Source organism: Caretta caretta, chromosome 9 (assembly GCF_965140235.1).
Source record: "Caretta caretta isolate rCarCar2 chromosome 9, rCarCar1.hap1, whole genome shotgun sequence".
Classification (NCBI taxonomy): Eukaryota; Metazoa; Chordata; order Testudines; family Cheloniidae; genus Caretta; species Caretta caretta.
The window spans coordinates 32,227,085-32,240,829 of record NC_134214.1 but is presented as its reverse complement, the minus strand read 5'-3'; the positions used below and the strand labels follow the sequence as shown (position 1 = coordinate 32,240,829).

Genomic DNA, 13,745 nt, shown 5'->3' with positions numbered 1-13,745 from the left:
CGGGCCCTCCCCCACCGCATGGCTAAAAGCGGGGATGATTTCTTTTCAGCCACAGGCAAACAGCCAAGCAGGAACTGCCAAGCACCTCTGAATGTCCCCTTTATAATGTCCCTGGAGGATTTTTGCTCCATCCCCAGACACATTAACAGACTTTTCCAGTAGCTGTACTGGCTGTGAATGCATCCCAAGTCTTCAGGGCAAATTAATCATTAAACCCGCTTGCTTTTAAACCATGTATTATATTTACAAAGGTACACTCACCAGAGGTGCCTTCTCTGGCTACATGGTCTGGGAGCCTGCCTTGGGAGGGTTGGAAGGGTATTGGCTCCAGGGTGATAAACAGTTCCTGGCTGTCAGGGAGAACGGCTTCTCTGCTTGCCTGTTGTGCGCTATCCTCCTCCTCCTCCTCAAAATCCTCATCCCTGTTGCGTGAGACTCCCCCTTTGCAGGTGTCCACCGGCAGGGGTGGGGTAGTGGTAGGGACAACCCCTAGAATTGCATGCAGCTGATCACAGAAGCGGCATGTCTGGGGCTCTGACCCAGAGTGGCCGTTTGTCTCTTTGGTTTTTCGGTAGGCTTGCCTGAGCTCCTTAATTTTCACGCGGCACTGCTGCAGGTCCCTGTTATAGCCTCTGTCCATCATGCCCTTGGAGATTTTTTCAAATATATTGGCATTTTGTCTTTTGGAACGGAGTTCTGTTAGCACGGATTCATCTCCCCATACAGCGATCAGATCCAGTACCTCCTGTTTGGTCCATGCTGGGACTGTTTGTTTGTAATTCTGGGACTGCACGGTCACCTGTGTTGATGAGTTCGCCACGCTGGCCAAACAGGAAATAAAATTCAAAAGTTCCCGGTGCTTTTCCTGTGTACCTGGCTAGTGCATCTGAGTTGAAAGTGCTGTCCAGAGCGGTCACAATGGAGCACTCTGGGATAGCTCCCGGAGAACCAATACCATTGAATTGCATCCACCCTACCCTAAATCTGACCTGGCGATGTCGATTTCAGCACTAATCCCCTCGTTGGGGAGGAGTACAGAAATCGATTTTAAGAGCCCTTTAAGTCGACAAAAATGGCTTTGTGTGGACGGGTGAAGTGTTAAATCGATCTAACGCTGCTAAATTCGACCTAAACTTGTAGTGTAGAGCAGGGCTATGAATCCAAAATATAACTGTTGGCACAGAACATGAACAAAAATATTTATTTCAGATTTTAATTGAGGTTTTTAATTAAGGCTGGCATAATTTTCATGTTTCAACAAAACCAAAACCTGTTAACCAAATCTTTAATGGCCCTGCTGCTTGATGTAAAACCTGTTAACACTTTTTTCTTCAGTGTTGAAATTTGTAATAATTTTGAAAATGGTGCAGTTAGAATATGCTAAAGTTGGGGGGGACAACTAATTTTAAACATGTCACATGACATGTCAAAATAAATAACCAAAAAAGGAACACTGGAGTCTCTTAATTTTTTTTGGTTTTACATTTTCTTTAAATAAACATAGTTAATGTACCCTATAATTATGCATACTAATTGCTACTGCTCCTTCTTGCAGCCAAAAATATTTCAAGCAAACCAGATTGAAAGACTGTACAGAACGTACATTTAAGTATAGAAATACTATTAATGACTAGATGATGGAAATCTCATACATCTGTATAACTTTTTCCAAGCCAGTTAGATTAAAAGACTTTCATTTCTGCTTTATGAATTGGGCACTGTAGGCCTGATTTTTATCTCAAAAGGCTGCACGCATTGTCACATGCATATACACAAGTTGAAAATTGGTACATACAGATTTCCAATTTGTGTGCACATATGTGGTGTTGTCCGTGCAATTGTACATAGGCTTCAGGGCTCAAAAATTAAATTAACACATAAAAATAAATCCCTTTTGTTTAGTAAACCTATATCTTCGTTTAAAGGAATGGAGAAATCTGAAGCAAAAGAGGGATGAGAATTACCAAAAGGTGATGTGTTGTTTAGTCCATCGTTACTTAACCTCCATGAGACAAAAGATGCAAAGCATGGATCAAGCAACTGTGGAAAATCTCAATGAACTGCGGCAAGATTTATCAAAATTCCGAAATGAAATGAGGGATCTGCTTGGCTTTCGGACATCTAAATATGCTATGTTTTATCCAAGAAATTAAGGTCCAGCTTTTAGAACATGTCTAACTGTAGTTGAAAGTGTTGGCCTAAGTCTGTTGTTGCCAGACCAATAGAAAAGCAAATTTTTTGCACAACCTTAAATTTGAAAATGTATTTGCATGAGTTTCAGCTAAGTTCAAAAGATGTGGAAATGAATGCAAAAACTATCATTCTTTTAAAGCTCTTTAAGTGTGTAATGTACAGTATGTAAAATATGTATATAGCATTTTACAATAAATGTTCCCCAAAATATGGATTTTGACAGGTCACATTACAGCTATCAGGCTTCAGGTCTTCATAGCTGGCATGTTGCATTTATTTCTCTATTTTTGCTGTTTTGTCCCTCTTGGTTACTGCTTTTTCAAGTTGTGGGAAAAGGTGGAGATCTTAACAATACTTAAAAATATACCTGGCGCTTTCGTAATAGAAATGTAACCAGTATATGATTTAAAGTAGGTTGCAATAGAAAGTTAAACACTGCATGACTCTGAAAATGACAGTTTTTGTACATGATGCTGTTGACTGAATATTAACAACTGAAAAACATTGGGAAATGAAATTTGTGATTTGTTCCCTGAAAATTGCAGGGTAGTGGGGATGTTGAAATCTTGAACATAGAGCCAAAGTGAACTATCCATCTCCCGAACTTTCATGGATCCATTTAAAATAGTTATGTCCTCTCAAAAACATGTGAAGATTTTTCATGTGTGTACATTTGCAATATGCAACTCTTGAGATCTGGGAATTTTTTTAAAAATTAGCCTCTTAATTTTGAGTAGTGTTCAGAAACCTTGTGTATCTGGATTACACACAGTTGTTCTTTGGCATAGGAAAACATAATTTTTAAACAAGAATTAGATATCGGTCTAGAACATGAATGTCACTTGTTTGCAAGGCTAAATATTTCTTGTCCATTAAAACAAATGGAAATATTGTACAATTATTTCTGTGTAAGAACATACACTATGCCTGTACATTGGAAGATATGCAATTCAGAAGGCTCTGTTTTAGAGTATGTATACACTGCAGCTGTGAGTGTGTTTTCCAGCACAATAGTACTCCTGGGGGAATTCTGAGCCAAAAAAGTATTAAAAATTCTGCAACAAAAAATTAAAAATGTTGCACACGTTTTAAAATTCTGCAAATGTATTTGTCAAAATAACACTACATAATAACACCAGTTTCAATTATTTTGGTAATTTATTTCTAAATATCTATCAGCAGGTATGTCGGTAATAATACAGACAGACACACAAATTCCCCCAGGAGTAGAAAGTTAAAGAAACCCCTGTGACAATCCAGTTCCTGTTTCTCTGCCCCCTTCTGCCAACAGAGCCAAGCCCTGGGGGCCCCCCAGCCCAGATACTCACACCTACTCCAACCCAGAGCCCAGCCGCAGGGCCCCCCTTAGCCCCGAGACACCTGCCCCCTCTCTCCCTCCCCCCTATCCCGAGCCCAGCCGCACTCCCCCCAGTGCGCCCCTCTACCCCTCAGAACCCAGGGAGAAACAGCCTGATGCTCACTGCCATCTCCTACTCTCAGGGCATGCAGGGAACTGAAGCTGCTGGGAGCCCTCTAGCCCCTCCCTCTCCCCCCAGCAGTGTCTTCTATGTGTGAGCTGGGCTCTGCTGGGTCCAGCAGCCCCTCCTGGCAACCAGCAGCACTGCAGCCCATTTCTATGGGGGAAAGGAAATTCTGCCTGCACACAACATGAATTTCTGCAAAATTCTGCCGTGCACAGTGGCACAGAATTCCCCTAGGAGTAACAATAGACAGACTTGCTAAAAGTAGCAGCGTAGCTGTGGGTATCACAGGTTGTGACTTTTTCTAACCATCCGAGTATGTATCTAGGGAGCCCAGGCAGGTTTGTACTCAGGCAGCTAGCCCAAGTTGCTGCCCACACTATCCCACCTACACAGCTATTTCTAGCACGCTAGCTTGAGCAGAGCTAGGGTGTGTCTTGCTACTTGTGTTGAGAAGCACCCTCCCAGCTGCAGTGTAGATATACCCTGTGAGAGATTTTTTCATATCCTATTTTAAATTTATCTTAATATTTTGTGTTCTTCCTGAATTTACTGCTTCCAACTGTAAGGTGTTTGTATCAGAATTATTATTAAACATCATAATTATTTGTGACTTTTATTCTTCTTACAATGGAAAGTAAGGGCTTTGTGAGTTTTCTGTGATAGAGGGTACAGTATATCTTCATATGCTTGTGTATAATTCAAGTAGACAAACTATAATTGAGAAAATGTGAGACTCCTGTATTTTTTTAATATGAAAAACACATATTTATGACAGAGGATTGTTTGGCAGTAATACTGTGGAGGCAGTGTTCTCTTAACATTCTGGGTTGGATATCAGATAATTAGTGAGTCTTAAGGCCAAAAGGCGCAGGTAGCCACAGTGGCCTATAACCATAACTGATCCTGGGGCTTATAGAGAGAAGTCAATGTTCCCCCTTTTGAGGAAGTTCTTATAAAATATTTCTTGTAAAAGTAATATATTTTCTGTACTATGGAATTATGCATATCCCAAATGGGGTTTAAACATCAGGCCTTTTGATCTCCTTCCGTAGAGAGATTCTGAGTTGTCTGTCAGCTTTTTAATTTGAATAAGGACTATGTTCTAAGACAAGAGGATGATCAAATTCTTGACTTGGCTGGTGAGTGGTGTTAATTTATAATCCAAACATAAAAGCTGTATATGTTATCTCATATACTCCAAAAAAGGAAGGAAGGAAGGAAGGAAAGAAAGAAAGAACATTTGAAAAATATGGTTGTATTAGATATGAATAAAAACATATACTTGAAACAGATATTTAGGAGAGAGCTTATCATTTCCAATGCATTACACACCATGTCAAGATATGTTAGCCTAGGAATTTAAGGAAGTTGGCTGGAAGTTATAGCTACCGATCTATTAATATTTCCACATTATTCCCTTTATTTCTCTGTCTGTAAACCAGTAATTCCCTTTTCTCCTTCCACCTGCCCAGCAGACTATAGAACTATGTTTTGTAAAGGCATTTCTCTGGAGTTGGGAAAAAAACCCTAAAGTTTTCTTTTGCTTCAGATTTTCATGTCTATAATCATAGAAACATTGGCTGAAAGGGATGTCACAAAGTCATCTAGTCCATCCCCCTGCCTTGAGATGGGATCAAATATACCTAGAAGTGTGGTTCAGGTTCCTGTAAAGCAGAGTTTTATTCTCTATGGCTTTAGTCACAACATACATTTTAGTGTGTTCATTGTATTTGGGACTTGGAGGTGGCTATGGTCCTCATGTCTTTCTTCTTGGGCACAAGTAAAGTAGAGACGAGTAAATGTCCTTTCTGGGTGAGGCATATTCAATCTGGTCATATCCTTCAGACTTCTCTGTCTCCCAAGGTTTTAAGAAAGAGATTGTTTCTTACTTGACAGCTCACTGTTAATCACACCTGTGTTTCTCATACTGCCACAAGAATGGAGCTGATGTTACAGACTCCTTTCAAGCTGTAGCCTTGAACAGATTTGTTGATGAAAGGATCGTCAATTAAGGTATTGGCATGGATGTGACACTTGGTTTTCAGATTTTCTGGGCTTCATCCAAGAAACATTTATTGGTCCATTAGGTAAAAAGCCTGGAAACACCTGACTGAAATATGCCTCTCTGAGGAGAAAATAGCTCTCTACAGCTCAGTAACAAGAGTTTATGCAAGTCTAGTAATTCATTTGGATGATGCTATGGCTTCTGAAATTAGAATGTAAACCTTCAATATGCAAGTGATGGGATCACATGGAAACATTTTTTTCACCTGGTGCATTAACAGGACTCTTAGTCTAGTGGATCTGACATTACCTTTTACCGTGGATTATTTCGTTTCTGTTACCAACATCAGGAGTATTTTCTCTACTGAAATTAATTTAGTGGCCATTTCAGCCTCTTGACTTAGAATCTTGGGTATTTTTTCTTGTCACATAACTCCATCTACTTGTCTCCATGCCTCAACTGCAGCACAAATGCTCTCAACTGACATAAAAAGAATACAGCAAGAAGCTTGATCAGAGCTTATTTTGCTATAGGATTTAGGAATTTCTTCATACAAACTGCAATACTATATAAGGCATAACAGCAGCAAATGTTTCTGCTAATGAGACTGTTGAGGTATGCTGACTGCTTCAGGTTCTTTTATCTCTTTCAAGTGAGCTGTCATTTTGTTTCATAGGAAATTTTTGTCTTGATCAAACTAATATCTCCTTTATATCCTGTACATGAAAATTCCCTTCTCCTTTTTAAAAAGCATTTTCTTCATGCCAATATAATTTCTAGCAGAACGGTCTAGCAAAGGGTCAAGAACAGATATTTTTGACTTTCATTCTGTTTCTGGCTAAAATGGTTCCCAGAGTTTGTATCTGCTAGTTATCTTCCTTTGGTCCTATTTGGTCTGTCACAGACTAGATGTAAGTGACTGCATCTCAGATTTGCTATTTCTAAAATTATATTTGGAATCACTGTCCCCTGAGCAGTGTGTTACTTTTTAAAATTTTTTACCTTGCTCCAATGTAAGCAGGGTTGGGGGAGGGAGGAGCGACAGGTAAAATAGCTCAAGCTAGTATTTAGGAAATCCTTAAACAGGGTGAGGGATATATGTGGAATAGGGCTTCCTCAGCAAGAAAAGAGAACCTGTTTCTAGGAAAGCCTTGGGGAATAAGGCAATATGTTCAGGTTGGGAAGTTCATGAGGAGGGGCTGTGAATAGCAGCGGGGTCAGGAGCCCCCTCTGCTGTGAGGTGAGAGAAGAGATTTATAGTAAGCTGTTGGACTCTCCCTGCTATCGAAAAGCATCCCCCCCAAAAACAAACCAACAAAACTGCCTGTATTGGTGATGGGGGGGGGGGGGGAATAAACCACCAGTACAGGGATGATGCCTTCCAAAATATCTATTGTGGAAGTGAGCCAGGCACCCACTTGTTATTAGCTGTTGTGAGGCTGGGGCTACATTGGTGAACAGTGATTAACAAAGTAATATCTAATATTTACATGGTCTCTAACACAGAGATTAGAACAGTTGTGTGTCGCCCCCCCCCCCCCCCAATCCTGTAAGTAGGAGAGAGTACACATAGCTTCCAGAGCACTGCACGAGTATAAAGGTGTCACCAAGCTGTTGTCTAGTCTTGCAGGTACCAGAATGCATAGTCTACACATGAACCAGTATTTGAAAACTGAGTGTAAAACTGGAGCATTACAAATGTGGTTTGAAAACAAATGTCACTTTAAGAGCACCAAAGCAGGAGAGGCAGCTTGGTTTACTGGGTAGCGCAATGGACGGGGAGTCAGGAGACCAGAGTTCTATTGCAGGCTCTACCATTGAACAGCTGGTGATGCTGGGTAAATAATTTCATCTCTCTGTGCTTCTATGTCCTCCTGCCTTTTTCTGTGTTAACTCTTCAGAGCAGGAACTTTCTCACATTCATTGTGTGTTCTGTACAATCCCTCGTATAATGGGATGTCAGTCTTTGTTGGTGCCTTTAGGCACTACCATAATGCAAACAGTCGCGGGGAGGGAAACATTTTAGAAATATGATTTTCAAATTGATGTTACCTTTAAGAATTCTCACTTTTTATTTGGTTATGTTTAAAATCACCTTTTTAATCTGAGGAATCCAAGGGATAAACTGACCTCTGAACAGTATTTATTGAAAAGGATGATAATTTCTTAAGCACCCAAGGAAGCCTGAGCTTCTAGTACCACATACAATTAGTCAGTGACAAAGTTCAGGCTTTGTGTAGTTGTAGAACGAGAAATAAAAACAGTTTGTCTGCCTTCCACAGATTGTTCTTCAGTTTCTCCATTATGTGTCAGTAAAATTTACATTCCTCCATCTACTTTAACTTGAGTTTTTATTTCAGAATAAGGATCAGACAGGATGCAATGGACAGAACTGACAGCAGTAACTGGCGTTATATCACAAGCATCTCCCTGCCAGTCAACTCCTTTCCTTTATGTATAAAGGCTGATAACGTGGGAATACTGTCTAACAGAAAATGAATCACTCTCACTTTGTAGCACTTCTTTCTTCCACATCAGCCTATGGGGACAGATATACCACCATCTGCATCCCCAGTACTAAGCTGAGTGTCACTCTGAATCTTGGTCTCCCATTCTGCGAAAGAGGATAGCATACTGTTTGCAGGTGTAGTTCACTGCCCCTGGACTGGTTCCTAGCCGTACCTACGTAGGTTAACAATATCATTTGGCTTTTATTTGTGAAATACTGAAAAATAAAATAAACAATGTAGATAAAACATCGCTAGATAAAAGCATTGCACTGTAGTAGTTTCAGATTTTTTAAAGCTCTAATCCAATTCCCTTTGACTTTAATGTACACGCTGTAAGTGTGGTGCCATTCTTGAATCACAAGCATGTAAATGATCAGAGATTTTCTATTTTTAGCATGCCCTACTTAATACATAGAGAATTTTTTAATACCTTGGTGTATCGTGCGTGAGGTTTTAAAATTTTTATTAAGCATAGATAATAATGCAAGAACCCATATAATAAAACAACTTTAGAAGAAAAAGCTAGTTAAAATGAATTACTATAAATATTGCACTTATTCTTATTTTACATCTGCTCATAACTCATTCCTAAAAAAATCCTTCTGAGACAAGTATAAATTAATAGCTTCAAAGGCGTCAGAATTTGGTATGCTTCAGATCAGATGGTTATGCTGCAAATCTTGCAGTTTAAAATTTGGGATCTATTCTCCTCTATATATTTTTTCATTGACAGTGCCAGTTACATGGTTATATGTAAGGGACAGTAAACTGACAAGATCTTTTTGGTTATGGTCAGTTTTATCTTCCTGATTTTTTACTGTATGAAAATTGTTCCTCACAAAGAGATGACAGAATGCAAGTAAAGAATTCACATTTTAACATCGTTTGTTTTTCAAGGTGTTCAGGATCTTTTGGTTCTTAGTCTTGAAACTCATGATAAAGTTGTTGGGCAGGACTTTACCTCTGCCATCTTCTTCTAGCTGGCCCATGATGATGTAGTTTAGACCTACAGAAAGGAAGGTGAGGTAAGACAAATCTCTTTCTAAACATAACTTGGAAAGAATAGTTATATTCTTGTGGGCTCTACTTACACAGGTAGTGCTGCATACATTGCATAAAAGGTGCATCCCCCACTTTCTGTTAAAAAGTAGGTTTTGGCTACAAATTGGGTAATCTGTCCTCTGAAAACCACTTTACGTAATTTCAGTCCTAACTCAGCTAGTTTGATTCTTAGCTAGAGAAGAATGTGTCTCATCCAGTGTAAATTTGTCTAATAAGCTCATATACTTGGACAGGTATGATTTTAAAAGCCAGTTGTCACAAGTATCCTCCAGTCCCAGGGCCACAGCGGGGGTCCAAGTGCTGGGGCTTCCCCCGCCACCCCCTGCGCTACTGTGGGGGACCAGCGTTGGGGCGCTGGGTCTTCTCCTGCCTGGCACTTCGGCCGGAGAATGGGGTTGGGCATGGGGGCTTACCTGCAGCCCCGCAGCTTCTGCCAGGGATGGTTGTGGGGCACTTGGGCTTTCCCCATCCCACAGCTTCTGCCAGGGAAGGGATTGGAGGGCACTGGGGAGGAGGGGGATTTCCCTGCCCACCCAGCATTGCTGCCACAGACTGGGGTTGGGGGGCAGAGGCTTTCCCTTCCCTGCCTGCCTGCCTGGCGGCCAGGACTCTGGCCTTCCACCCCTGGTTGGTGGAGGCCCCTGGGCATGGACTCTGTGGCTAATCTGCCACTATGCCTGTTTAAAGGGAATCAGTTTACTCCATCAAGGACATTTTGTTATATCTCCTAGATATCCAGATTCCAGGCAGCAAAAGATAAAAGCAAAAATTAATTTCTGACTAGGATTTCTTCTTTGGTGCTGGCCATTTTGGATACATGTTGGAAATACCAGCGGCATACTGAGTGTTTTGCTTTATACTCTAGTTAAATTGTGATTTTTCCCTGTTCTGGTTCCATTTTTGGTTTCTTTGTTGCTTTTACTACAGTTTACTCAGGAGGCTGGGTTGAGGTCTGTTCTCAATTTCTTGTTACTATGAAACCTTGTCTAAGCATTTCTAATAACGATACACTTGCCATCTTGATTACATTTTATTGGATGTTGCCTTGGTTGACATGCTTGATACAGAATTTTGTTTGGTATAGCTACAGTGATGTTACTTCCCATCAGATATCAAGTGGGTGTATTACTATTAGACTGCCTGTAAGATAGTTGAGGTAGGGAGGTATTAAGTAAATTAGCACAAAACAGCTATGGAGGAGGAGAGGTCATCATGCTTTCAAATGTGCTCTTGGTTGTCGTATTGAGTACTCTTAGGTTTAACCTCTTTGCATTTACCCTCTCTAAATCACTGCATGTGAAAACAGGCTCCCAAACACCTAAATCCAAAACTGAAATCCAGCTAAGCTTTATTTGGGAACACCAAAACAAGTTCCTGTTGATTTTATTACAATCATGATACTGAACCACTGCATCAATGAAGTTATAAGAATTGTTTCACCTACAACATGTATCAGATTTAAAGTCTATGCCTAAGTTTTACAATCAAGTATATGTTTATCTATGAAGTCTGTCATGTAGGTCAAGTGATTCTGAAAACAACTGTAAAAATGCATTATATAGATAGTTTTTTTTTTAAATTAGTTATTCTGATACATTAGCTGACTAATTAAAATTGTTAGAAGAGCTATGAAAACGGAAGCAATGGTGAGCAAAGTTTTACAGAAACCTAAAGCAGTTATTTCTCTTGTTTACTTACCTCTCCTGATGAGAGGGCACTGCTTACAAACAACAATGATCTTGGCACTCATATTCTTGCCTGCTTGCTGGATTGCTAAATTTCCTTCCTTATATACATTTATGATTGATATTGTTGCATGTAAGCTACCGCCCCGTGGGACTGCTGTGATAACAGTTCCAGTTATTACTAGAAGAAAGAATATATTAGTTTTCAGTATCATGTTTATTTTTATAGTAGGTTAAATTTTTGATCTGTCAGACTTGATGGATGCCCCTTTAACTCTTGCTTATTTCCAAAGGGTAAGAAGGTAACAGAAATACGTTATCAGCCACCAAAATGAGGGTTGCAACATTGCAAAAATCCCAGCACTTCGAATGGGTCACTCGTTATAGGTAAATTTTGGTGGTCATATTGAGGTTTGTCAAAAATAGAACTGTTTCCAGAAAACACCAACAACTTGGAAATCCAATTCTAAGTTTTGATACTTAAACTCTATGATGTTAGTTATTTTTTTAAAGACGGGACCCACCATCATATCATCTCATCTGACTTCCTGTGTATCACACGAGATAAGACTTTATTAACCTTTTATTTTTTTCTTTTTAATTTTTAAAATAGTTGGAAACTCTTACACCCATTATTATTTAATTGTCTTACACTGGGCTCCTGCATCGCCCATGTCTCCTTTTTGAGGAAGAAGGGGCACCATTAAGCTCACATGCCCAATAAAAAATATTTGACCTTTTTTCAGAGATGCTGAATGCCCACAGATCCCACTGATGTCAACGGAACTTGTGGGTATTTAGGATCTCTGAAAAACAGAAAATCAAACCTGTTTATTTTCAGACATATTTTAGTATATTTATAGTAAGAAGAACCTCCTACCTGCTGATTGAATTGTGAAACTGCTAGGCTGCACAAAACACCTACACTTTTCTTTAGAAGGTGAACTGCAAAGCAAGAAAAAAGTGCCCTTTTTATTTACTCTTTAAGATACATAAAGACAACCTCTAAAGTTTAGTACATTCTTTGGATGATTTTCCCCCTTCCTCCCCCAATAGAAATATCAGATCTTGTCATCCCTGTTTTTGCTCGAGAGCTCTTTGGAAGCCTGGAGAAATGGAGTGGGATAGTGACATGACAATAGGCTGAAAGCAGAACTGCAGTTTTCTTCACTGTCAAAAGGCAATGGTGAATTTTAGGACCTGACTCTCATCTCACACTGGTTTTATACTTATGGAACTCCACTGACTTTAGTAATTCACAGACTGCCACTTAAATTTAAGCCTATATAATGTCACTATCCTAACTCTTGTTTTCTAATCCTCCAAAGAGTCCTCAGCAAGAAAAAGACATGACCTAATATTCCTAATGTAAAGAAACAAGCAGAAGCAAACTTTAGGCCATAATTATGAAAGGAACAATAAATGGTACAACCATTTTTCTCCTTTGCAGTTCACCTTCAAATGAGATCTTGAATGATCTAATACATGCTGACTGAATAGTTTAAACATTGGTGTAACCAACATTTCAGATCAAACATTTGTGAAATTATATAATGTATTCTTTTAATTTAGAACTTCTTGCAGTTATATGTGATGCAGTCTCATCACAACAGGACTATAGATATTACATTAATGGAGACTAAGAAAACATACTTCTAAAGATCAGCTACCAAATATTACAGGTATACAATACATATAAAAAAAGAAATTGCTCTTTTTTCCAAGGGTGTCAAAGCCAGCAAAATTAAAAACTTCTGCATTAATTCAAACCCTAGATCACATACCCAAACATCTTATTTTAAAGAGGAACTGAAACTTCAGATCATCAAAAGCTGGGTGAAGTATTAAAAGCTGTTCACTTCCCCTATGGGATAGAAGGAAAGTGCCTTGCATTGTGTCACCCAATGGCCAAAAAAGCCTTTGACCCAGATCATAGGCTGTGATCAAATTGCTGCACAGCTCAATAAGGGGAGCAAACAACGTAGTTTAAGGCCATTTTCAGGTCCCTCTGATTGTGAGCCAATCTGCATTGAGGGCAAATTAGAGAAACCTGAAGGCTTCTCTAATTTGCACCAGCAGCCACCTCTCTATGCTGGCAGACAGGAAGGGAAGTGGCATAAGACATTACATTATGGCCCTATGCTATCTAAGGATTCACCTGTGATAGGGGATTTTTCCAGGGCCCCCAGATCTGCTGTCTTTAGGGCTGTTTTGCTATGGCAAAGTGGCACAAAGCTTCACCCAGTGTATTAGAGGAAAGCCAATTAGCAATATGATCACTGGATTAGCTCGAAAGGCTACTGTGGGCAACTTTCTTTGGCAGAGAGGATGGTGGCTACAACATGAGGTTTCAATGGCAGTAGAAGAGAGTGAGATTTAAAAAGAGGCGTCCAACAGTAATATGGGGGAATCACCTCGGAAAGTAACTAAACAAAGTCACTGACTGATAGTACTGTGCAAATACAGTAAAACATCATTTAATCACCAGTGATTTATATCTGAATAAGAAAACTATGGCTCACAGGCTTTCACAGCTTCTCCATATTTCGCCGTAGGTTATTTTAAAAAATATTTTGAACATCTACAAACTGAATTATGGAATAGTGAGTAATGCAAGTACGTACAACAAACATACCATTGTGAATAAAATATATACAGGCTGTTCCAGCAAGACAGCATGCCAGTATAGTACCTGAATCGACACTTTCATATAGCAACAGTTCACCTTCTGTGTAGTCATTTGTGTTTAGACTGAGAAAGTATGTTTGTTTCTGATACACATTCACTGTCTTTACTTCAAAACAGC

General features: G+C 39.6%; 2 protein-coding genes across 8 annotated transcripts in view; one reads left to right on the top strand and one right to left on the bottom strand.

Moving 5' to 3' along the window:
* TRPC1 (transient receptor potential cation channel subfamily C member 1) overlaps positions 1 to 4,969 on the top strand; it is a 47,438-nt gene extending 42,469 nt beyond the window's left edge. For 4 of the 7 annotated variants that reach the window (XM_048863108.2, XM_075132195.1, XM_075132196.1 and 1 more), the window contains one exon: positions 1,926 to 4,969. In XM_048863108.2, the coding sequence (XP_048719065.1) occupies positions 1,926 to 2,153 (228 nt within the window). In that variant the 3' untranslated portion in view covers positions 2,154 to 4,969. Of the gene's footprint in view, positions 1 to 1,902 lie in introns of all 7 variants that reach the window. The other 3 variants (XM_048863112.2, XM_048863114.2, XM_048863110.2) reach the window with 3 other exon arrangements.
* A 3,669-nt stretch (positions 4,970 to 8,638) lies between these two features.
* PCOLCE2 (procollagen C-endopeptidase enhancer 2) overlaps positions 8,639 to 13,745 on the bottom strand; it is a 44,364-nt gene continuing 39,257 nt past the window's right edge. The window contains 2 exon segments of the mRNA XM_048863115.2: positions 8,639 to 9,198; positions 10,953 to 11,120. Of these exon segments, the coding sequence (XP_048719072.1) occupies positions 9,068 to 9,198; positions 10,953 to 11,120 (299 nt within the window). The 3' untranslated portion in view covers positions 8,639 to 9,067.